The 27,490-nt window shown below is 36.3% G+C and overlaps 1 protein-coding gene across 1 annotated transcript in view; it reads right to left on the bottom strand.

Annotated features, from left to right (window-relative positions):
• Positions 1-12,517: 12,517 nt before the first annotated feature.
• The window catches only part of SLC38A9 (solute carrier family 38 member 9), a 33,689-nt gene continuing 18,716 nt past the window's right edge, over positions 12,518-27,490 (bottom strand). The window contains exons 9-12 of the mRNA XM_015824256.1: positions 22,847-22,960; positions 21,385-21,533; positions 15,905-15,994; positions 12,518-13,183 (exon numbers count right to left, since the gene is read on the bottom strand). Coding sequence (XP_015679742.1) covers positions 13,018-13,183; positions 15,905-15,994; positions 21,385-21,533; positions 22,847-22,960 — 519 coding nt within the window. The 3' untranslated portion in view covers positions 12,518-13,017. The remainder of the gene's footprint in view (positions 13,184-15,904; positions 15,995-21,384; positions 21,534-22,846; positions 22,961-27,490) is intronic.

Below are 27,490 nucleotides of genomic sequence, written 5' to 3'. Positions count from 1 at the left end.
GAACTTCTTAGACTTCCTTGGAAATGCCAAAAGTTGAAACTCTGGCACACAAAGCATATGCTCTGTCATTGAACTACAGCACTTCCTGTATAGTTAATTCTTGATTTCTCATATCTAAATGATTGCAATAAATTTGTTGATGGTAATTTAAGAAACAGCACCTCTCAAAATCTTGTGAGAAATTACTTTGGGAAACTAATGTCACTTAAGGTTCCTACCTTTTAATTAGAAAGTTCCTGTTTTTACATTTATTTTTATTCCATTATACAATAGAAGTCAAACATTTTGGCCTGAAGCCTTGTAAACAGAAGTTATGTTGCAAGATAAATTAGTCAGGATGTAGTAAATCCTTTCCATTAGATAGGAAAGGGTTATTTCCCAGCAATAATATGTTCAAGTTCAAAACTCATGTAGAAACTTTCGCCATTCTTGCTTTTTCAAGGAGAGGGGAGATTATGCATGCCTAATTTTTGACTTTCCAGATGCAAGTTGAAGGCACAGGATATTGCCAGAAAGAAAGAAAAATGTGACTACTCTGCATTAGCTTACTGAATTTGTCTATAGCTTCATATTCTTAACATCTCTACACAGCTAATCCAAGATCATCATGAAAAAAAAAATCATTGCTGGAGTTGCTTCCAAACACTGCATGTCAACTTTCATCAACCAGGTTTTTTTTCTTTCCACACTGCTCTCTATTTAGCAAAATATAGGAATCTTCCAGTACTTTTGCAATAATGCCTAAATAAAAAAAAATAATTAAACTTGGCTTTATCCAGATGGTGTGGGTCAAGATGTGCCTTATGTATGTTTGCTTTCATACAACATTCAGACAACAAAATACTAACCACATTTTAGTGTAGTATGTTGTGTGGAGCAAGCCCACATATCTAGTTTGTGATTTAAGTATATTTAAGTACATGAACTCAGGAAAGTGGGTTAATTCAGTAAACCATGAACTGACTTAACCATGAGTAAATGTACTGTAAGAACTCAGCATATACACACAACCAAGATAATCCCCTCAACATACCAGCTTTCCACATCTACCTGTCATTGTGTTCTATACTGAATGTTATATTCTCTAAAGTTTCTTTCATCAGGTAAATGCATCTGGAATTATACTCTTTGTAATTAAAATAGCAGCCTTCTCTAACATATTGAGGTATTTTAAGAGTATTAAACCACTTGGCCACTTGAGATAATTTGTGACCTAGGATAACTGTCCAATCATAATTTTAAGTTGTATGTTTCAGCAAGATCAAAGTCTGAAATATGAATGCAATCTGGTATGTCAGCACTCTAGGGCAGGGTTTCTCAACCTTGGCAACTTTTAAGATTGTGGCCTTCAAATTCCAGAATTCCCTATCCAGCATTGCTGGCTGGGAAATTTTGGGAGTTGAAGTCCACAGATCTTAAAGTTGCCAAGGTTGAGAAACACTGCTCCAAAATCAAGAACCAGGAGTCATGTCATGAACTAGTCAGATCAAAACCACAAAAATACCAAAGATCCTTTTAGAATTTGTTGTTCAAGGAAGCTTCTACCGAGGTAGAAAGCTCTATTATATTATTATCTAGCCGGGAGGGGCTAGCAGTAGTCTAAAGAAAGACTGGCAATGTGTGGTTCTCCAGCTTGTTAACCTCCAGCCTTCTCAACATGACTAGTTGAAAGTGTATAGCTAAGTGAGAACCCAGCTAATTATGACAGAATTATGACAGAATTAAACAGGTATAATGTGCAAGTCAACCAACTATATATGCAACTAAGGCATTTGAAATTTGACTGGATTATAGTCTGTCTTTAGTTGTAATAATAATAAAGGCAATATATATTTTTGCAACTGGAGACTGATTTCCAGAAATGCCAAAGTAAAAAATAACAAAAAAAGCTTCGTTCAACATGTAAAAAACAAGGAAAAAGAAAACGATTGGTCCATTAGTGGGAGAAAGTGGCAAGAAGGTGACAAGCAACAGGGAGAAAGCAGAACTACTTAACTTGTTTTTTGCATCCGTCTTTACACAAAAGGATAAAACAGTCCAACCTATCTAAAACAGTACCGTAAAAAATAGATTAGAAACACAAGTTAAGATAGACAAGAATATGGTGAGCACCTGTCCACCCTAGACGAGTTCAAATCACCAGGACCAGATGGACTATACCAAATGTATAGGTATAGTATATGTGATACCTTGCTGAATAGTAGTAACTGTGAGAGGGATCTTGGAGTCCTAATGGACAATCACTTAAATATGAGCCAGCAGTGTGCTGCAGCTGCCAAAAAAGCCAACACAGTGGTAGGTTGCATTAACAGAGGGATAGAATCAAGATCATGTGAACTGTTAACACCACTTTACAATCCCTTGGTAAGGCCACACCTGGAATACTACATCCAGAGTACAGAAAAGAGCAACAAAGATGATTAGGGGACTGGAGGTTAAAATATATAAGGAACGGTTGCTGGAATTGGGTATGTCTAGTTTAATGAAGAGAAGGATGAGGGGTGACATGATAGCAGTGTTCCAATATTTCAGGGGTTGCCACTAAGAAGAGGGAGTCAAGCTATACTCCAAGGCAAGAAGGCATGAAAAGAAGCAATGGATGGAAAGTAATCAAGGAGAGAAGCAACCTAGAATTAAGGAGAAATTTCCTGAGTTAGAACAATTAATCAGTGGAACAGTTTGCTTCCAGAAGTTGTGAATACTCCAACACTGGAAGTTTTTAAGAAGAGATTGGACAGCCATTTGTCTGAAATGGTGTAGGGTTTCCTGCCTGAGCAGGGGGTTGGACTAGATGACCTCCAAAGTCCCTTCCAACTTTTATTTTTATTTTATTATTGTTATATTATTATTATTATTATTATTATTATTATTATTATTATTATTAAATAGTACAGTAGTATGCCCGTGTATGCATAAGATGAATGTCAAAAAATGGTTGTTTCTTTCCTTTTTGTCTTGTGCAATTCAAATGCAGTATTCCAGCAATTTTTCCAAATCCTCATAATGACCCTGTATGCTTCTAATGTTTTGGAACTTTTCTGTGACAAGATAAATATTCAATAAGACGTCCCAATCCATCTGCATACCAGGCACCACATCTGTGGCTCTTGGAAGCAGAATCAGTCTTTTGTCCAGATGGTCCTTGGCCTCCTAATATTGCTTCCAAGGTTTGCAATACTTTGTGCTGACTTCAGATGATGCATCTCCAGCTGACAGAAGCAACATGTAGTATATCGTAGAGAATCACCCGTTCACTCTCTTAATGTCTGAAGCTGATAAGCAGGGGTGACATAATGACCTATTAATATGCTGTTACTGCTGAACAAAACAGAAGAGATGAAGCATCTCAAAAGTAAAGCGGGTGAGAAGAGATTATTAGTTTTGAGCCAATTCCTAGAAATGGTAATTAGTTTGTCATTTCTTGCATAGTTCCAAAATACTGCTATTCATATGATTATATAAATTCTTTAAGCATGAATTCATTTTAAATATCTTAATGCCAAGAATTAATTTTGTTATATATCTTTTTTTTAAAAATCCAGATCATTTGAAACAAAATCCACAGGGTTTTTTTCTTAAAAAAAGAAAAAAACTTTCCGTTGACAATCTAGGCAATTTTAGCTATAATGTGTAAAGAGTTAAACACTAACAAAAATCAGAGGCATCTGTATTCTATTCAGTCCCTGAATTGTGAGTCTCCATGGACTGCTATTTGCCAACTTTTGACTGGATTCATATGACACAGCCATTGTTTGTTGCACAAGCCAGAAGTTCACACAAGGCACTAAGCTGCAAATTGCAGTTCATAAAAAAAGCTGAATTTACAGAACACACTTAGTCAGAATGAAACAAATCACTTCATGGTTTTGCATGATGTGTGAACGGCTCAAAGTCAGACAAGCTTTATTATATCTTTATGAATAAATAAGCATGGGCACATGGTGAGTTTCTAGTAGAAACGCAAGGTCTAATGCAACATCTAACAGGAATACATAAAGCTTCACTTTTTATTTAAAAATCGGTGCTTAGAGGTTGCTATAAAATGCAAAAAAATGCAAAAAACAAAACAAAACAAAAAAAACCCCAATGGAACCTGAATGGGTAGACAACATGTCCAGCCGCCCACTATCCATGGCAGAACACAGGATTCTACAAAAAGGACTCAACTATAATACAGGTGATGCCAATCACCTGGAATTTTTTGCAGCCTAGAAGGGGCATTTAAAACCACCAAACTCTCCACAGAGGTGCAAGAAAACATTAGATAAAGCATCATTCCACAGATGAGAAGATGGCAGGAACAGAATCAACTTATAGTAGAACAGCCCTCAGAAACCTAAAAAAGGACCAGACCATCATTATCCTACCCAGAGACAAAGGCCGAACCACAGTGATTATGGACAGAACACAATACCAACAAAAAGCAAAAGAAATACTGGAGAACAAAGAAACATACATCCCTGTGAACATGAATAGAATACAAAAACAAGACAACCAGATCAAGAGAACCCTCAGTGACCTCACTAAGAAAGGCCAAATTACCAAAGAAGAACAATGGTGGATGAGAAGCAACAGACCTTATCCTCCCACGCTTCTATGGACGCCCCCAAATACACAAACCTGGCATACTTCTCTGTCCAATTGCATCTCTACCAGGGACCCCTACATACAAAATTGCAAAAGAACTAACAAAAATGCTTGAGCATCTCACAAGAGGAAGCCAAAACTCCATTAACTCTCCACTACAGTGCCTTTAAACAATCAGGGATATGACTATAGATGAGGACGAAATCATGGCCTCATTTGATGTCACAGCCCTGTTCACATCTATAGATCCAGAATTGGCCAAAGAATCCATGATTGCAGTGCTTCACACTATACTTGACTTAATAGAATACACGAAGATCAAAACACCCAGGATTATTGATCTCATAAACTTCTGCTTAACTACATACTTCCAATCTGATAGCCAAATTTACCAACAAATTAGGGACACTATGGGATTACTGTTTTCAGGACTTATAGCGGAGGTCATCATGCAATATCTAGAAGCCATAGCACTTCCACAAATACAACTGAAAATATGGGCCAGATATGTAGACAACATCTTCACCATAATAAAACAGGAACAATTAGAGAACACCCACAATAACATTTTTAAAGGAATCCAGTTTACTAGAGAAGAAGAAAACAACAAGTTGCTACCCTTCCTGGACATCCTGATCAGCAGAGACCACAATGGCAAACTAGAAATGCAAGTCTACAGAAAAACCACCCATACTAACTGGGTGCTCCACTACCAAAGTAACAACCCAGCCTCCCACAAGAGAAGCTGTGTAAGGATTTTATTTAAATGAGCTCAAATTCATTGCAGCAACCCAGAACACCAGAAAAAGGAAATGGAGCATCTATACAACACAACTTCATCAAAAAGTCCCTGACCACTCAACCCAATACAGCACAACCAACACAAACCCTAAAAAGAATTACACTGCCATACATCAAGAATATCTCAGAAACCACAAATAGACTACTACAACCACATGGAATCAGGGTAGCACATAAGCCAACTGAAGCCCTTCAAAACATCCTAAGTAAACCCAAAGACCCAACAACCCTAGAAGAAAAAACAAGAGCCATCTACAACATACAATGTAAGAACTGCAACAACCACCATGTAGGACAAACAGGCAGAAGACTGGCAGAAGGCATCCATGAACACCAACTGGCAGTCAAAAGGCATGACAAAAATTCTTTAATTTCACAACATATAGACATATTTAACCATAATTTCAATTGGGAAAATGTGACAATCCTAGACCAGGCCAAATCCAAAAATGCCAGGGAATTTCTAGAAGCCTGGCACTCTGACAAATCAGCCATCAATAGGCACATAAACATTAACAACATCTATAGATTGTGCAAAAAAGACAATCAACCAGCCCAAAAGAGAAAAAGACTCCAGTACTTCTCCACCAGTAATCAGCACCAGTAATCCTGGATGGCTGAGGAATTCTGGGAGTTGAAGTCCACAAGTCTTAAAGTCTTAAAGTTGCCAAGTTTGAAGACCCCTGGCATAGATTAACTCCAAGGTCACCTTCAGACCAACAGTCAAATAAGCAATATCCCAATCAAGAAACTGCCACAGAGCCATTTGTAAAAGCCCAACTAAAGAATCCCTAAGATCACCCCCACCCACCCTGACAGGCAAGACACCAGAATATAAACAGCAGACAGACTCCTTACTAGCACTGATGATGTTACCTAGTTAGGGTAATGAAACATCTGCAAGAAAACAAGCAAGCTCAGAGAGCACTAAGGACCCCTCAAAAAACCAACAAAAATGCAAAACAGCGACAAAAGATGACTCAAATTAAAAGCACTTAAACAAAAACAAATACTTCCAAAAATACCAGATTAATACTAAAGTCAGTAACAAAACATTTCAAACATTTGCAAATAAAAATGTATTTCCCTGCCAATAGGATCACCACAAAACTAAGGCAACATGGACCTCCACTGACAACAAGCTTTAGATCCTGGAAGATATAACCTCTCTCATTTTTTGCCTCCACCAACTCTGCCTTTGAAACAAAGGCTTTTCTGAAACACCCATGTGGAAATTGGTCTCATCCCAAGCAGTGCAGAATTTTGTAGATCACACCCAGCAATCTGACAAATTCTACCAATGGAACTCTTGTATCAAGGCAGTAGCATGACTGCTTGAAACAGCACAGCAAATTCTTGATCTGTAGTGTATTTTAGGGTCCAAATAGGATGTTAAGATATATGTCTACCATTGACAACTGGAAATCAACATTTTCCAAAAGAAAACAGTAATGAAAGGAAAACATGAAGTGGCAGGTAATCCAGTTCTCGTCTTGAATGGAGTCAAGAAACAATTTATTCTTTTATTGAACATGTATGGACTCCCATCTGAATTTAGAATGCAATGTGCAAGCAATGAGTTGAGAAAAACAACAACCTGGAAGATCCTGGAAGTGCTGGTAACTCACTGAAAGGATCCAGGTGTTCCTTGCATAAACTCCTGACCATTGAAGAAGACTGCATTTCCAGCAACCTCAAGATACCTATTCTCAAGCTGTTCCCAAGCCATGAAGCATTGTAAAAAGAAGAGCTATTAACATGCGTTTCAGTGAGTGGTGCAAGGAAGACATTTACTTTGCCTTTTGTTTTGTCTATGTTCTATGTTGTGTACACACACACACACTCCACAGATGCCAACAAGTGGCATGTTTATGGCATCTGTCCATAAATTATGGTATGGGACGCTATCCAATTTGGTATAGTGGGTAAGGTATAAGCAAGAAACTAGGAGGGTATGGGTTCTAGTCCTGCTTTAGGTACAAATAGCAATGGCAATATCACTTAAGAGTTATATACAGCTTCATAATGCTTTACAGCACTCTCAAAGCGATTTAAAGAGTCAGCATATTGCCCCAACAATCTGGGTCCTAATTTTACCAACCTTGGAAGGATGGAAGGCTGAGTCAACCTTGAGCCTGTCAGTGAACAGAGTCAGCCTTCAGTACTGCATTCTAACCACTGCACCACCACAGCTCGCAAAGCCAGCTTCTGAAATCTTGCCAAGAAAATTGCAAAGACTAGCCCAGGCAATTGCCAGGAGTCAAACGCTAATTCAAAGGCTTATGACATATAGTATTATATAGGGCATGGTATGCTGATGGTATGGTATTATATAATAATAAAGCACTGTAGGATTGTAGATATCCATCTTCTCAATAGGATAACAATGGCTATGGAACCCAAGTATAAGTGTTCTTCTAAATAAGGACAATGTTAGATACTGGTATTTCTGGTTAGATAGTGGTATTTCTCACTTCCTGTACTGTCAGTGCAAGACATTCAAAGATGTGCCAGTTGGAGAGGATTATAACGTTCAAATCTCTTCTTGCTGGCAGAAATCCCCTTCCCAACCTGATGAAGGAAAAAGCAGAAACTAAAGAAAATGTTAAAATAAATAACTAGCAATGTTACTTAAATCTTATCAACAACCCATTCCAAGTTCTCCTAGGATGAACTGTGCAACAGCCCACTGTGTGCAATGAAAATTTCTAAGAAATAACCTACATATATAAATCAATACACAATTGTGGCATTTTCTATTCCATTTATATCATCTGTTTTTGAAAATGCAAACAGCAGATGTATGCCAAAAAAACTTTCCAGTCACTATCATTTTCCTAAATATATCCTAAATGTATCCAGTATGATTTACACTGAAAATATTGTACCTATCTGGAGTCTATTCTTATTGTTTGTTTTTATAAATCTAAAGTAATTTTAGTTAAAAAGTATTAGCATATACAAATATTTCCATATACTATGTGAACAATTTGATTATCATTTTTGTAGAGCAAAAATGGCTATTAACTTTATATAATACTCTATTTTAAGGCAGGACAATAATTTAAAACAAAACAGCAAAACAGACAAAATGACATATTACTACACAATTAGCTGGTATCTGAACTGTATTGCTTCATCAAAGAAAGTAGATTTGTGAATTAAATCAGAATAGTTCATTCATTTGAAGTAGTAAAATATACTTGTTAGCTGGCATATTACAGTACATGCTAAACCATAATTTACTGTCCACAGTGGCTAGAGTCACACTGTGTAAATAAAAAAAACATACATAATGGTTTAGTACATTATAGGAATCCTACACTACAGAACAAGTAGGATTGTATGTTGGGTTCCCACATGCTAAGACATAATGTTGTTTGCTTGCTTGTATGAACTAAGGCGTAGTGGTTGGTAAAGCACAATTAATAGCTTAGCATAATGAAAGAACCAGACAATACAGCCTGGTGAACTGTGCTAACAACAAACCAGAGCATAATGCAATGTGTCAATCCAGATATTAAATAGGAGGGCCTCTGGTTTATCTCCTTTTCAGTATATCCAGTTTTTCAGACAGCTTGCTAATGTCCCACTTTTCCTGCTTGTTTCCAGATATGAAGGCAGCCATAGGGCATTCAAGCAGGAAAAGCATGAAGTGCATTACTTTCAGCCCCTTAATATCAGGTCTGCTCCCAGTCACATGACTATGAAGAGAGCAGAATTGAACAGAGGAATTAGCAACATTTGGAGCCATGTTTAATTACCTCTCCCACAGGACTACAACAGGGAAATTGTTTTCATTGTATTTACTGGAATTCTTGTCACTCTAACTTTTAGGAATTTGGGATTGTTTCCCCTCTTGTTGGTTGTTAGAGAGGTCTAATCAGTAAAGTCCTAAATCAATTTATATAATTTCTTTTCAAAAGTATGTTGGTTGGAAAAAATAGTACAGTACACAACACAAAATATGTACTCTTGTAGTAAGAGTATCAGCTGTTTCCAAGATGCATCAGAAGCTATTGAGTCTTTCCTGTAAAAAGAAAGTTTTTTGAGTATTTCTAGTATTCTTAATTCACATCTTCCATTGACCTCTAGGTGTTGGGGCATAAAGGAAGAGAGTAGGATAGGATAAGACAGGATCATATGTTCATTTAGCATAATTCATCAATTACTCATTTTGTTGTCTAGCCTTTAAACCTGCTAAATGCTTGCACAGAAGTCACTTAACGTGGATGGCATAAAACAGTACTATAAGAAGTGTATCAAGATAGTATGCGCATCTGTGTGTATATTCATGTGTGTATGTATACAGGCATGTACAAACACACATATGTAACGTAACCAGTGTGTTTCTGCTTAAATGCAAGCTGCTTTTCCAACAGGACAGATAGCAGAAAAAAGAAATTTGGTAGTCCTAAAGAACAGGGAATTGAAGCATCTATTTAAAGCATCATTAACTAATCTGGTTATCAATCACCATCGATTTAGGATGGAGAATATTTAGCTTCTTCGTAAGTCATAAGCCAAAATAGAATCAGAATTGCATATAACGTATTTCCCCCCAGAAGCCTAGAAATATAGCCTCAGTTATTTTTCACTCAGCCTTCCTAGTAGCTGAATCTGCTGAGAACACGAGTTTTACAACTGGAAGGCACCAAGTTTTTTTTTAAAAAAAGGTAGAAGTTTCTCCTTACCCGTAGTTAATCCCAAAAAATGGCTTTCTAGTTACTTAAGATCTAATTGTATTTTAATACATTAGGCCTTTGAAACTTAAAAAAGCAAGATTTGAGGACAACACTGGTTATCCTATTGAACTGATTGCAGCATAGTTACTAACTGAAATTGGGAGACTGAGGAACTTGTTCCACAATTTGTGAATCTCAGCATTTCTATCAGGATGTGTCCTAATTATTCTGAGACCTAAAGTCACATAATTAGGGCCTTATTTCTGCTTTCTGCAGTTTAACAAAAGTTCTCAAAAGATAAGTATATATAAATCCATTCCCAGCAATTACAGAGTACTTGTTACAAGCTATCAGTCAGAGTCCTTCACGTTGTCACCCAGAGAGGAATACACATAATTGTTTCTTACATGCATTTAAAATGAAAACAGAAACAGTAAAATAACTCCACTGCTCTTTCTTCACAGATTTCCACATGCTTTTCACTTCAAAACATATTTTGTAATGAGACACTAAAGCCAACCCCAGGAAGCATATGCCAGGGGCATTAGACTGTTTGTCTCCATGCACTGGCACTATATAGAAATGTTAGATGAAATGAGGAATTACACTGGAAATGCATCAATCATGCTAATTCACTTTCTGTTCCACTTGAAGGATTTCTTGGTGGTGGAAGAATAAAGCTACGCAATGAAGGCCTAGGCTTGAAAGATTTCTGAAGGCAGATTTCCAAAGTGAGAAATCAAGAACATATAATGAAATGCCATCACGTGCAACAAGTATTTAATTTGAGGACACACCTTCTAAAGTTCAACTCTTATAAAATATCTCATCATTCTAGAGGACTGATAGGCTGATCCTCAAAACATAACACCAGGGCACAATGTATGGAAATGGACAAGGGTTCTTCCAGCAGATGCTTTTTTTTTAAAGGACTACATGGGAGAAAAGTGCTTTTTCTCCTTTGATTCTTCCCCGACATGCACAGGATAGGTCCTACAATGAAGCAGATCCAGGTCTTGGTGGCAGATCCAGGATGAGTGGTGGTGAATTGAGGCTAAGTGCCCTCTCAAGCATTGGGCTACATGCATGACATCTGAGCATGGTCTGCCTTCTCAGATGGCTACTCTGCAAGAATAGCTCTGAAGAAGTCCTTAGAGATATATTTTGTACCACAGATGTGGTAGTATTCATGCCAAAAAATAAGCACAGAGAAGGTGTGCCTGGAGGAAATAAAAAGAAAGGATCTATACAGTGAGCATGATGAAAGTCCTGAGTATTGTGCTGGCTACATCCTGCTGATGCACATGAAAAGCCTGCTTACAATAATGTAAGCACAATCTCCCAGTCAATGAATTGCAATGGTATTTCCAAGTGTACATCCAAAGCAGTCCCACTATTTTCATATGTTTCCATATTTATCACTTCTCTCCCTGATCACATGTGGTGCAGGTCAACCTGTAGTAGGTGGAGTCATCCTCCTCCTCCTCCTCCTCCTCCTCCTCCTCTTCCTCCTCCTCCTCCTCCTCCTCCTCATCATCATCATCATCATCAAAGTTGGAAGGGACCTTGGAGGTCATCTAGTTCAACCCGCTGCTCAGGCAGGAAACCCTATACCATTTCAGACAAATGGCTGTCCAGTCTTATTTCCTTCATGGTTGACCTCTTGTTAAATAAGTGCTGGAGACACACAATTGATACACCATTCCTAAGAGACAGTCCAATTGCTAAGGAGGTAGAAAAGCAGGGATCTTTAGCAAGTTCACTAGGGGGAGAATGGGACTTCTCCAATTTTAAGCAAATCTGTTTAGGATTACTATATTGGCTTTTCTCTGCCATTAGCCAGAAAGTACAAGTAATATGAAGCAGAATAGTCAAGTTGAAGGGGAAAACAACAAGGCTTTTCCCGAAGTTCATAGCTTTGGAGAAGTTGCAACCCTCAGAAGTCTGGAAGGCAGGGGATGCACTGAGTGTGTGGATGTACACAAGGTATTGATTCAGTGCAGACGGGGCTCTTTTGAACGTAAAAAGCTACCCATTCTCAAAGTATGGGATTTAATAGCCATGATGCTGAGAGAGAGGTAACACACGTCCAGAGTCAGCATAAGGTAAGCATAGGTTTGTTCAGCCCAGATATGAGTCAAAACAGTAATTTGAATCAAACCAGAAAATATATAAAAGGTTTCATAACCATACTTTGCACTTTGAGGAAAGTGTTAGTACAGTAATGCAAGTCAACATTTTGAGCTCACTGTACAATTATTCATTACTTTTGAGATTTAAAATGGGACATTTTAAACTGTTCTGCAAAATAGATATATTTCATATTAATTCTAGACCTTCCATGCCAAGTCCAAAGAAAGTGAACAAAAAATTATTTCTCTTTGTGCCAAGACAAATAAGAAAGACTTGCCTTTCAGTCCAGATATTGTAGACAATAAGGGATATCACAAAAGATATAGTTTAATGTTAACAGTATTTCATGATTTAACATGCACTGCATTTTAACAGTAAAAGAATTCAAAACACTTTTCTTAGTAGAAATATATAGTTTTCTAGATCAATAAAATCCCTTGTTTATTTGCCAAATAAGGCAATTTTTTTCCACATAGAAAAAAGAAATTTTAATTTATAAAAAGAACTTAATAATTCCCAAATAATTTCCATTTCTACTTGAAGTTGAGCATAAATTCACTCAGTTCCTTTCATTTGCTTTGGTGCTTCGTGTTCCAAGATGCAGCCTCCATTTTTTAAAAGTTTGCTTGTTGGTTTTTTAAAAGGCTGTTTTCTCTGGAACAAGCTAAGATTGAAAGATGGCAGTCTACAGATCTACTGCTGTATAACTTCTATAATACTGCAGGATACAATTTTTATAATACTGTTCAAGGTAACTTTTTGGTACTCCTGCACCTCTTGCAAAGAAAGAACTCTGATTTAAGATTGATTTTCAAATTAAAAATTGTGCCATCAGATTTGCCATTCCTAGAAGAATTATCAAAAAATGGCTGAGTAGTGCAAACCATGTCAACTGATTCTCCCGATGCAAGGAGATAATATAGATGATGGATGGGTATACAAATACAAAGGCGAGACCACAGGTTGCTCCAGAATATCTGGAAGAAAACAACAAATGGTTATATATTTATTTTTTCGAACTACAATTTCTACATGTCTATTCAGTGACAGGTCCCATGTATAACAAACAATCTAGCCAACAACATTTTACCCAGAAACTGCAGTCCCAGGTAGTGTGGTTTAGTATGCTGAGCAAGCCCAGAAAATTGGGTTAACTCAGTGTCCATAGTTAAACTAACTATGAATAAGCATTGAAGACAGCCATAATGAGGTTAGTTGGTTGGATTGTTAATTGATTTATATTTACTATTTTAAAAAAATACACACAAGCCATTGAGACAAATCTTTCCCAGTGTTAAGCAGACTAAGCCTTAGTACATGGCCAGATCAGAGCAATTATTTCAATGTGCTTTATTATCTTAAAAATTTTACTGCATGATGGAAACCACAGTCACCCCACAAGAAAAGACTACAAATGATATTACTTTAAACACTTTATGTTTACTTCTGTTCCTTTTGGCCAGATTCCTTTTCCCATCCCTCACATTCCTACATTTGATTATTTAATAAAAGTTATTAAACATAAATTGATAATAGAGCTATACAAATTTTGCTTGAGTCAGTAGAGTTTCTACATGTACTAGTAAAGATTATATTCAGGGTCACAAAAATTGTGCTACTATAAGACAAAATGGGAGCACTGTTCTTGTGTTTTACAAAAAGCTGTTATGACATGGCCAAGGGAAGGGAACAAATTCTACAAGGCTGCTGGATATTTGCAAGTTTTAGGCACACAGAGGACATCTGATGCAACAATTATCACATTTAATTGGAGAAAATGATTCTTTTATCCTTTAATTCAATAACAAGTAAATGCTGCTCACTAGGACTCCCACTGCAGTAGTTTTCTCCAACACCATGGTGTGCTGCATTAATCAACAGCATTTATGTAGTGTTCAAACAACTTCACAATCATTCTTTTATGGTAATACTTCTTGAGCGGGTAAGGGGAGCAATCACAAAAGTTGGATATCAGAGGCTGTGAGACTGCAGCTTGCATCTGATATGAAGCGCTAGAGAAAATCTCTTCCTATTTTTTTTTTAAATGGTCCTTCATATTTTTATAAAGAACACCAGATGGGTTCATGGCAGAGTACTCCTTTTGAAGAGAGAAAAGGAACCAATCACAAACATTCCTTTGTGCATTCGGATGACTGCACAAAACTGCTTAGCCAAGGCTTGCTTATTTAAATTCATTTGTTCTTTGTTTCTATTGCTCACAATAGAACAAATGGGTGGGAGTATGTGGTTGGATGTCTAAAAGATACTTAAAAAGAAACAGGATCCAAGATTTTTCATGTGGAGAAAGTTCAGGTGAAATTGAAATTGGGAGAAAAATATGATGAGGAAGGAGTACTGGGTACGTTTGCCATTTTAAGTCATTTATAACAATAATGAAGGTGGGATAAAAACAAATAAATAAAATTGAAAGGGAAAAGAATGAGGAACTTAGAGAATAAAAGGGAATGAGGAAGGTATTTATGATAAAGGTTTCTAAGCTCTGTTTTTAAAAAAATCAATAAGACCTTTGTTAGGACAAAAATGTTAAACATTCACGTGGCACAGATCTAAAAGGCAGTTTTAAAATGTGGAATTTTAGTAATAGTGTTTGTTATTATTACAAAGGAAAAGAAAAAAAAGCTAATTTGAAGGAAGGATCATACAGTCATTTTTAATATTCATAGCTACTTGATTGGGAGCTGGGGCTTCATTTATTTTATTTGCAGGTTTGAGGATTTTTTGCTTCCAGAAAAAAAGTAGGAATAATAAAAAACTTTATCTTTATGTACTCTACTAAATACAAATATTTTGTGAGTGACAAGAATTAAATGAGGTCAGATAGGGACAGGTAAGCTGTGGCACTCCAGATCTTGCTGAATTACAATTTTCAGCTTCCCTAGAAACATGGCTACTGACACAGCTTCTAATTTAGGATTCTGGAGTGCTAGGAGTATTCCAGCTAGGATACAGCTGCTAATTTAGGATTCCTGTCTTGGAATAGTGGAAACTCTTTCAGAGAGGTTTGAAATAAATTGCCTGCTCACTCTTGAGATACCTTATAGAACAGAATTGGGCAACATTTGATATATATTTTTTAAGCACTCGCAAGTCTGTCATAACTGTCAATGAGTCAGAGTATGTGACGTTTATAGGTGTCACCAGGATTTTCTTTCCTTCCCCTTTGTTTTTAGTGAAGTTTATTTTTCCCTTTTGCTTGTTTGATTATGGGAGTCACTAGCTATGACTTCTGATTCTCCGCCCATAGCCTGGAGCTATCCAGATGTCTAGCCTGATCTATATATACATCAGTATTAAATAAGAATTATAAAATGTTGTTTGGAGAGGATATATCAATTGTCCCATCTGTGGATTCATTTGGGTAACTCAGATTTTTCAAAGAAAATCCTGGTGACAGTTGAATGTGAAATAAATTGAATCTGGATATTTTTTGCTGCAAAAAAACAAATACTAGTGACTACGAGAAGGCCAGAATGTACACTCTACTGAATTGTTCCATGTAGGGAAAATGTGTAAAAAAGTGAAATTCTGATGCTTATTTCACAATTTTACCACTTTAGTTTACTGCATGCATATACCAGATATGAGAAACACCAACTATTTTGTTTAAATTTTATATGATGGTTAGCATAATCCTGCATCAATTTCAGCATAACAATCAATTCATATTTCAAGAGTACCTTATGATTCCCCCTATATTTGGATAGAATCTGGCCACCGCAACTCCAGTTCCTACAATGATAATGTTCGAAACCAGCACATGGAAGAAACTGTAAGAAAAGAGAAAAACCAAGCTATGTAACTCTATGTAAGAGGAATTCCCTTTATTAGTTTCAATAAGCTAATGAAAATCTTTCCATTGCTGTGACTCATCCAGTAAAGCCAATTACTTTTAGATGAAATGAGCTTGACATATAGTGATTCTTCCAACAGCCAAATCTTAAAGTGGTATTTTGAATAGAATATAGTTATTTGAAATTCAGTTTTAGAATAGAGCTAGAAGGGACCTTTCTTTTCTATTGGTCATGCCACAGTTCATAAAAATGTAATCTCTCTCTCTCACACACACTCTTTTTCACACACATGAATTAGACTATTTCGTGAATAGTCTAAAATACAATCCATATATACTCTGTTAAGTATAATAAAATACTCTAAAAGACACTCCCCACATGAAAAACAATATTTTGGATCCAGGAATGATCTGAGATGCTCAACCAAACTAATGAATATAAGAAGAAGAATCTTTAGAGGAGTAGAAATCATGACATTATAAATGTACACACAGGCACATTTTAAAGCATTTTGATAGAGTAAATAAATATTTAGGTTTGCAGGACTCATACCTAGGAACAATTTTCATCAAACTAATTCTTTAGAGATAGTGTAAACAGAAAGGGTTTTGTATCCTAACCCACCTTCTTAAATTTTCTAAATAGAAAATTAAACTTGTAGGATTTTTCACATTCTGAACAAGGCCTATCTGTTAATACAAATATAGCAGCCCATTTAAATACTGATTCAGAAACTTCTTACACTTAGAAATGGGATGTCTTGCTATTTTAAACAAAGAAAGAAACCAGACACAAAAAACAACTTGGACATTACGACTTATTATTTTAAAATATATTTATCCATGTTGCTATTATACAAAAATAATAAAGAAAAAGAAAAACTAAACATAGAAAACAACCTATATTAAAAATGAAAATGAAAAAGGCACCATCATCACTCACCCCTGCTAAAAGTAGCACACACACACACACACACCCCACATAAATATTACAATAAAATATATAAGGGTACTTGGCCTTTAAACAAATTAAGCTTGACCATATGGAATGATAACAGTGATTCCATCCATTCCATCAATAAATTCAATTTAAAACCTCACAGTCACCTTATTTCTTCAATTCAGGATTTTTTAAACCTGGGGTGGTGATTTCTTTGCATCAGTGCAAAATTATCTTATCAGTTTGGTGAGTCCAGAGTTCATCATAAAACAGAATATTCCAGGTTTTTTAACATCCCATTAATCACTGCATTTTTGTTAATAGTAATATGAATATGGAACCAAAATAGGACATGCACAGGGCAAGCCCATATAAAAGAGTTGGTCAAATATATTACATGACCAGTATAAAAAACATCCACTAAGATGTCCAATAAATATGAAAAATGATATTTTGCTATATTAGTCACTTCTTGATATTACAACAAATATACTGTAGCATAAATGTGGTTTGGCTTTTGCTTAGTAATTTGTACAAACATAAATGTGTTTATTCGCTATAATGTAATTATAGTTTAGTATGATGTATGAATCATGCTATAAAAATAAAACACCTGAACAGTCTTTCCTTCCATGATGTTCTCTCTACTCTTTTTTTAAGAATTTAATAATTTATTAAACAGTTGTAATCTATAAGAAACTGAATTCCCTAACCCTGCCCTGTTCTCCATTAATGGTTGTTTAAACATGATTTATTGACTAAGCTACATTTTCTTCATTCAAGTCTAACTCTCAATCTAGACCAGAGGTCCCCAACCTTTTGGGCACTAGGGACCGGTTCCGTGGAGAGAGGTTTTTCCGCGGCCTGGAGAGTGCATGGTTTTGTGTGCTGCCTGCATCCCGCGGATGGGGCTCTGCTTGTTTGTGTGGACCAGTTGCTGCATGCCGTGGCCCGGTACTGGTTCACAGACCGGGAGTTGGGGACCCCTGGTCTAGACTAGACTAGACTACGGAGAAGTACATGGGCTCTCCTTGGATACAAATAAAAATCTCCTATGCTAATCTGACTCTAAGCCCAATGCATACAGATCGTCCTTGATTAATGATGGTAACTGGAACCAGAAGTATCATTGTTAAATAATGTGGTCATAAAGCATGACATCACAAACATTGCTTAGTGACAGCAATCTCTGCAGTTCCCATTGTCATTGTTAAGCGAGGCTACCTGATGGCTTCCAACAACCAGTTAGAGGGGATGCCAGCAGGAAATTACAAGACATAGGTGTCTTGCAAGCAGGCTGTTAGGCAGATAAGTGGTTGCTATGGGGCAGGCGAGGGTGCTCAAAGGTACATTGCAGCACAGCACAAGGATAATGAGGCTTGGGATGGCTGTGCCCGGGAGTGAAAACTTACCCAAGTAATTTACCATTTCCTCTGTTGGCTTCCCAATTGATTTTGCTTGTCAATGTTGCAAGGGAAGATTGATAATGGCAATCACATGACTACAGGGCACTGCAACCATGGAAGTAGAAGCCAGTTGCCAAGTGCAATCAGGATGCTGGGATGGCAAGAACTTTGAGGACTGGTTGTAAGTGCCACTTGTTCATCACTGTCATAATTTGACTGGTTGCTGAATGAGTGGTTGTTAACCAACGACTATATTCTCTGGCTTCTAAATAATATTTAGCAGTCCCAATGGTGATTTGCTCAAGCAATTCACTGCCTCCCTCCAAATTAATACATTAAAGAGAAACGATGCTAATATTTAATAGGAGAGGTCAGTGCCCTTGTTCTTTAGAGTAGCACAGAGACTTCCTCTGAAATTATGTTCACTATTGCACAAAATATATTTTAAACAAGTTTTTTTTAAAAAAAACAAACAATCTGCATATTGTTTTTTTAGTACATTTTAAAATGGATCCTGAAAATCAGGGCAAAAAATAGACTTTCTGTTCTAGAGAAATCACTACCAACTTTTACAATTATTTTAAAAAGCCTTTCCCACCCTGATATATTAGATTTCAATCACCACCTGTGGTCCACAGGGTGGGGCATGTTGTTTGAAAAAGTGCTGATCACCAAGCAAAGCAGTGTTGCTGCATGCCTGATTCCATAATAGGCTATGAGAATAACTTTGGGAGAAAGAAGGAAGAGAAGCAGCCTAGATAGCAGTCTGATAAAAGATACTCGATGAGGGTGGAGAAAGCATCTCAGGTGGGACCGTCCCTAATTCTCCGGAAATTAAAGGCAAGAGAGGAGGAAAGTGTTTTCAGACTTGCAAGATTATACTATTTTATTCCTGACATCTTTAATTCAAAATGGTAAATCTCCTGCCAAAGCAAAGCCATCATCACAGTGGTTTACACATTTATTATTTGATGCTTGTAATTTATGGGCTATAAATGAACCTTAAGGCAACCTGAACAAAGCCAGTCCTACCACAAGACAAAGCAGTACAATTACCTCAAGAAAAAGATTTGGGGTGCTACATAAATTTATAAAACATTATTGCCACTATTTTTATGGAGTGTGTGTATATGGCTACCCTGAATTTAATGAAACACTTCAGAAACCCCTTTTCTTTCTTTGAGCCACTGTTGAGAAGTCTGTGCAGTGTTCTTCACAAGACTTCAGAAGCAGATTGCCGTGGCCTTCTACCTATAGTTCAGAGAGTGTGACTAGCCCAAAGTTACCTAGTTGGATCTGTAGCACAGGCAGAACTGAAACAGTGGTCTCTTAGTTTCTAACTTGGTGCTTTATCACAATACCCAATCAGCTCTTTGAAAAAAAACATAGCATCTCTAAAATTGAGATGGTGCTGAAGAGCACACAAAGCCAGCATGGGTGCCAGAACATGACTATAAATATACTTCTTTAGCCTCCAGATCAGGAAGTAGATTCTTACAGCTGGTGTTAGATGTAGCTGAAACTTCTGGAAAACTGACAGATCTCCACTTAGCATAATAACCTGGGATTAATGTGTTTCTAAACACACTAAGTTTCCAGGAAATTGTTACCAACCAGCAAATAAATTATTTCCATTGTCAACTTTTTGGATTGAACTATTAGAGGTATTAAAGTTATTACCAAATAGTGGGAGCAAGTCTGCATTTTTATCTCAACTCTGAGAGATAAAATCTGGGTCTAAAGTCCCTTTTTTAGCTTCCAGTGGCAGCCAACGTAAAAATAGCAAATAACCATATCTGTATATTTGGAATCTTAAAATAAAATGTTCAGACAATCCCTCATACCTTGGTCACCTCGCAGCTTGTCTACTGCAATGCTTTCAACCTGGAGCTGCCCTTTAAGGCCATCCAGAACCAAATGAACCATTTCCATCCAGAACCATTTGGTCCAGTAATGTGAGTGATGGGCATGCTTCACTTTGCTTATGCAGTACTTCTGCTTCATAAGCTGCACTGGTTGACAGTTTGCTTCTGGGTTTGATCCTGGTTGTTACCTACAACGCCCTACAGGCTATACTGCTTGGGTTCCTTGTATTAAACAATGCCACCTATTGGGATCCTTAAAACTCACCTTCTCTGCCATAGGACCTGCCCTCGAGATCTGGATGGCCCCACCAGAGCATTGAAGACCTTTGGTGAGGGTAAGTGAGGCTCCCTTCTGGGTAATGTACTTTGCTCTGAGTTTGTCTGGTTTGCACCATCTTTTGTTCTTTGTTTTTATTATTATTTTATTGTTTTCTGTGTTTTTAAGTGTGAAAAGACCAGAGTTGTTGGGTGTCTGGCATTCTAAAAAATATAATAAGTAATAAAAAATATATAAAATGTGGACCTTACTAGAGTCAGGGTTCTTCAACTGTTCATGTAACCTTCCTTATCAGTCAGAAAGCTCTCTGAAGAAAGGAACATAAAAATTCACCTAGGAGACTTATGACAAGGATGAATCCTGAATTAGCAAGCAAGAATTCTCCTTCAAATTAAAAGAAAAAGGACTCACCGTTAATTTGGCCAATTTTTGTTGGTTTTGTCTTATTTTTTAGCTGTTCTTACTAGAGTATGTACTTTATAGACAAGCAAGAGTCTTGGATAGAACACACACACACACAAAAACAAGAAACCATAAAGAAATCATGAATCCCACTTGCACATTACACCAAGCTACAGTTGCAATCAATGTATCACCCAAAATCAAGATGCCAAATTTTGGTTAATTGCTCTAAAATTACATATGGAATATCAATGGCCCTGTTTACATATCATTTTAAGCCAAAGCAAACAAACAAACAAACAAACTGAAAATACTCCCCCACTTTGACATTGACATGAGGCATGAATGAAAAGCCATCACTAACCACAATAAAAAGTTTGCTCTAACACTGGCAAATGAGTAGTGACAGAATATTCCTACTACATGGATGTGAAAGCAAGGAATAGAATTAAGGTATGTCAAAAAAGAGTGATTTACCTTGGATAAACATTTCCAAAGACATGTCCTAAAAACTGAACTCGTGCCAAATAGCCAAGCAGTGGGTACACAGTCACCATCTGGAACAGCAGGAATATTCTTGCAAGAAATGACATGATGTCATTACTGGGGAAATTATCTAAAAAATTCTAACCAAAAGAAAAGTTCATGATGTAAGTGAAAAGGGGCTATCATTTCCTTCTGCCTCTATCATCTATGTATATCAAGTATTTTAAAGCAATAAACATAAAGATGTTTCTATATAAAGAATATATAACACATCAACATTGTCATGATCATAATCGGAATCCATACGATTTGGAGAATTCTACAACTGCTTCATCTACATATTTGTTTTTTTAATCATGGAAACAATTATGCATATGAAGTTACAGAATTTTGTTCCTGAAGCACAAATGGCTTGGTTCCAGAATTTTTAAAACTGCAGTTTTATTGCAAATTAAGTTTTGTATCTTAAGTGGGACAAATTCTTAAGTATTTTATATTCTCAATACAAACACATGCACACAGATGCAGTTCTATATTTATGTGTTCTGTTTTTCCTTAAACAAATTTATTTTGACATAGTTTCCTAGACAAATGCATTTCTTCAGATGTATAAAAAAATATTTTGAGATGCTCAGCTACATTGGAGAAGGGATTGTAACATTAATAGAAAAACAATTTTTGCTTAATGATCTGTTTTCTTTTCCAGCTGTACAGATAATTTTTATTTATGCACCAATCCAGTGTATACCAGCGTACTTCCATATAACCACTGTTTACATTTGGAAAATTGTACCATACTTTAATTAGACACTGAGCCAATCTGAATGTCATCTCAGCTGTGTAAACAATATGACAAATAAATATTTGGTTGGCATATGAACTGTTTGTTCAAGGTGAGAATCATCCAGGAAATCCCTAATTAGCCCTTATTTCACATTTCATTTGAATCAGGAAACTATCAGCTTGGAACTTCATATAATAGCCTAAGGATTGTAGCTGTTGCAGAGCTGATAAACATATTTTTCCAGTTCAGACAAAAAAGGAAACTATGCTTAATTAGAAACGTCTTCATTTAGTTTTAGCTTCTTTAGCTCAAAGGAGATGAATGTACAGATTAAAAACTCACTAAGCCAGCTAATTAAACCAAGACACATTTATCTGAACCAAATTTCTTAATCTGAAAAAGTAATCAAATATTAATATCTACACTGAAATGATTGATGCAACTGGTGGCTAATATTTAATGGTACCAATATAGCTTTAATTACCGTACAAAAATCTGGTATTATTTAAGTATGACATTGTTCATAATTCTGGCCTGATGATCAAATGAAAGTGAGACCTGATAATAACATTACATTAAATGCAGATGAAGATGGAAGAAAAGAGAGCAATCCTTACCTATAATACTTAGGAAGTTAAAAAAAAATCCCCATATTAAAGGTTTCTGTACCTGTTCTATACACTCCTTGCTCAATGGTGGAGATGGAAAAGAGCCAAAGATTAGCACCCCAACATAGAGATACGTTAAACCGACTAAAAAGTAGGCAATTGAAAGATCTCTGACCTGTAGTTAAAACACAAGAAACAGCAAACAAATAAAATCAGCTTGTTTCAATTATTGTATGGAAAATTAGTTACAGGACAAATCCTTGAACAGTTAAATCATGGAACAATGATTCTTAAATTATTATTTTTAATTATTAAGTAGATACAATACAGTGATTTTGGGGCTGTGGGTTAAAGCAGTTACACACACACACAAACAAAACAATTTAGCATACATTCAAGGGCATGAAGGAAAGTTATAAATTTGGAGATCAAAGCTAATTAAGCCATGATGTTCTCAAAATGAATCAATTTGGGCCAGGCCCCATGTTAAAAACTAAACGTTTCCTTTTCAAAAAATATGGATATCAAATGACATATGGAAATTGTACAAGTGTCTTCTTTTATGGAATGCTTTTTATACTATTTAGTTTGGGAGAAAATGCTTCAAGTCTAGCAGTGCCTTTTAGTTTTCTACACATTAAAGTACAATGTGGGTCAACTACAGCACTGGATAAAGGCTCTGTTGCCTTGATGAATGAATTTTTTTCCAGATTTCATGGCTTACAAAAGAGGGTGAATCAGGGGCGAAGATGGGGAGGGTTTGTTAAAAAAAAAATTCAAGATGGCAACACGCTAAAAGGGGGCAGAGCTTTGGCCATGCAGTTGCAGCTGCCATTTTGTTTTTTTTGCCCTGTTGTAGATGTTTCTGTCACTAATTTTCAACTAACCTATCTTTACATTATTATTGTACAAATAAAAAGGACAGTGAGGAAACCATGTTTTTTTTGTAAATTCCTTGAAATTGAATAATAAGCAAGTTCATTTTTATTTATCCTTTTTTACCTGCAAAATCCCCTTTTCAGAAATTGCATCACTTTCTAAATCAGTCTTTTGAGTTTTATTTCAGGACTGTTGCTCATCATTTGAAGCAAATATTATGACTTCCTCCATTTCGAAGAAAAAGTTGTGGTTCACCCCATTTCCTTTTCATTGGGCTTCTTTATTATAGAGATTCTAAGCAACAATCCCTCAAAATCTTTGCAAGATTATGTCTTCCCTGACAGCTCATTCCATCCTCTTTCCATTTCTACCCCTTTTTCTCTTTTTGGATTCTCTTTCCAAACAGGCACTTATACAACATCTTGGACCATACTGTAGTCTATTCAGTTCTTTAGTAGTGGGTTACTGATTTGTGCCTTGTGTTCTCAGTAGTGACCTGGCCCATTTTATAACAGTAGTTGAGATTTACTTAGCAAGCAAGTTGACTCCTGCTCCCTGTCTCTTCTCCTTGGGGTTGCCGTTTGCCTGTGCTGAATAAAAGCAGGCACCAAATGTCTTTGCTTCCACTAGCAGCTGAGCATTGAGTCTTTGCCTAAGCAGAAACCCAAGAAATAACACATTGGGGGAGGAAAGGAGGGATAAGGCACATGACAAGCTGGGGGAGAGAGATGCTCACATGGAAATACGTTTGAAAGTCTTGTGTCACAATGACTTAAGTGGAAAAATGTGGCATAGCTGAACTGTTTACCTTTTCAAATATTTATTTTTTATTTAATGGGGGCATGAACCTGAGCTGAAAAAAATTAAACCCTTGATAAGAGATCTCCTTGGCTAGACTAGATGATAATGGAGGCTGTGTTTGTTTTTGGCTCAATAAGTTATGCAAATCCAACCGAGGGTGCAGTTTATTCAGTGAACCATGGTTAACAAAATATGGTTCAGCATATATTATATATGGCTTTTTAATTAAATATTGTGGACAAATTGTGATTTATGATGATATAGTAGAAAAACAGAGCTATAAGATTCTGGGAGGGATATTTTAAAAAGTCAAAATGACAGCCACATCATAGGATCAAATCCATGTCCCTATTAACATCATCTTGACCTTCTTGACTCTGGCATGAATACTCCTGGTTGACTTCATTCTTCTCAAGTGGGGATCTTCACTTGGATACCCCAGCACTGTTTGAACATTTATCTACATTCCCACAGTGTTTTCACAGAATCATAGAACTATAATGTTATATGTAATAGAACCACAGACACCTGCAATGTGTAGAAAAACATTAACTCGCTTTTTCTATTCTGCAACATGCCATTTTTATTTTCTTGTTTTTTTAATATTTATTAAATTACTCTCACAACTATATCGCCTGAGAGGTTATCTATCTGCTCCAGGACTACAACTACAAATCAGGACTCAAGAATGAGAAAAAAAAGAAGAAGAGACAGTGTATACTCTCTGCAACCCAGATTTTGTCCAAGCCCCTGAAGCAACAGAAAATGAATAATTATACAACAAACACAGACAATTTCAGTGAGTAATTTTGACCTTAATTTATCATCAGATAGATATAATTCCTTTAACTCTTTGCAATGGGATCTTCAAACCCAAATTGAAAACCAACACCTTATGGAACTCTCTTCTTCCTTGGCAGAACATGCTTCCCCTTCCCCAGTCTGTTGCTGTCTGTTCAGCAGCTGCTTTACTCAAGCAGGATAGGGAGGATATGAATTTAAAAATGGAGAATGTAACAGATTTTATATCTAGTCAATGCTTGCTCACAGCACAAACAGTGATCTCAATCTCTGAACTTTGAACTTGTTTTACTGCAGACATTTGAGATTAATACACTAGTTCTGGAAACACTAGACTGCTAGATCTGCAAACATTAGGCTAGGCTACAGTCTAAAAGCATTAGGCTGTGCTGCAGTGTAAAAAGTTTATGGGTTTAGTTTCCATATTCACCCAGAAAGTAACACTTTTTTTTCTCTTTCTCTACTTATAAGAACAGAAAGATGAGAACCTTCTAAAATAAGCATCTCTTCAATACAAAGAATATGCTATTTTTGTGTTGCTATAGTGAAAGAGTTTAGCTTCAGTTTTATGCTACAAAAACCATCAAGTTCAGCTCTTATGTTAAATATGGAAAGCATAGTGCCATAGAGTAAAAACATCAAATAACCGCTTCTCAATATGGTCACCATGAACAATTAAAATAAGATTGAAAATCTGGGAGAATAAAGTTCTTGTGATCATTTTATAAAAGATTAGGACTTCTGGGGGGGCTTCCCAGTCATCATTTACACTGATAGTTTTTTTTCCGTTTTGTTTTGCTCCAAAAGCAGAAGGTGAAGGAAGCAAGTCTCCCAAGTGGCTCAATTTGGAAAGCACCTTCTTTCAGATTGTTTAAATGTTGCATATCTTTGTGACGGAATCAGGCAGAGCTTCACGTGATCCTTCTGTTATATGAAGAGAGATGGAGTGAACAAACTTTGATGCTTGTTTTATCTATTGCAGAAACAAAGGTAGCTAATATATGATGTGTCTGCGTGAAAAAGTATTTGCCCTCTTAAACTGAGTAATTGGACATATCACCAACACTTCCTGTAATTTCTAGGAACTACTATTTGGTCATTCAAAAATATTAAGTTTCTTCTTCATCCATTCCCTAGTTGATTTGTATGGCTGGGATCAGTTTGCCACATAATGCATTTGCATTTCACCTGTAAAGTTCTCTGATATAAAGCAGAATTCATATTACCTCCAATGATGGCAACTATCAAGATCTCAAGGCAGCAAAGCACACTGAAACCATGACACTACCATCTCCATGCTTGAAGTTGGTATAAGTTCCTGTGGAATGGAGTAACCCCTTTAAGGCCAGTTACTAAGCATCCAAATTGTGATCATGTAACTACGAGGATGCTGCAATAGTTGTAAGTATGAAAAACAGTCATAAGTCACTTTTTTCATGGCTGTTGTAACTTCAAACACAGAATGGTTTGAAGTCAAGGACTACCTGTACTTCTTACTTTGTTTCTTTTTAAGCTACTTCCATCATACAGCTTTAATCCATAGTGCCAAGCCAAGATAATGAAGAATATAACTGGAAGTTATAACCAGAACTCATGTAATTGCAATTGCTTTTTTCTTTGAGACAGAAAATGATAAATTCAGCCTACTTTCAATTAAAAAATACTTTGGAAGTGAGCTGTACTTATGGTAATTTCATAAAAACAAAATATGCATTTCCCCTTTCAATCCTCCTACTCTTTAAAGAGAATTGTAAATATCCTTTTGATTTCTTGGCAGAATTTAAAATGATTTTCAGGAATAATTGCCTCGTCTGAAGTGCCAAGTTCCACATTATTAGGTTCAAAGGTTTTATGCTGCTATTCAACAATACCCCCAAACCAAACCAAATATTTGTGTTCTGATAAATAAAAAATGCAGCCAAATAAATGGTCAAAGTAAAAGGGCAAAAATACACTATACCATTTTTTTCAACATTCTTTAAAAATTTAATATTTTTTTGTTTAATGATGTATCATGGTATTCTTCATTTTCTTCTTTCTTGACTCATTAGAGCCTTTAGTATAAATATACAAAAATCAGTGTTCTGATCCTCATATTAATGAACCAGACTTCATGCGTCATTCATGACCATTTAAGTTTGAGAACCAGCTGTAAAACATTTCTCCAAATATTTGGAAGGTCATCCAGATGCTGAATGGCAAACTTGAGATAAGTATCAATGTT

The sequence above is a fragment of the Protobothrops mucrosquamatus genome, unplaced genomic scaffold (assembly GCF_001527695.2).
Source record: "Protobothrops mucrosquamatus isolate PMUCROS unplaced genomic scaffold, P.Mucros_1.0 scaffold2172, whole genome shotgun sequence".
Classification (NCBI taxonomy): Eukaryota; Metazoa; Chordata; class Lepidosauria; order Squamata; family Viperidae; genus Protobothrops; species Protobothrops mucrosquamatus.
This window is presented reverse-complemented; position numbering and strand designations above follow the sequence as displayed.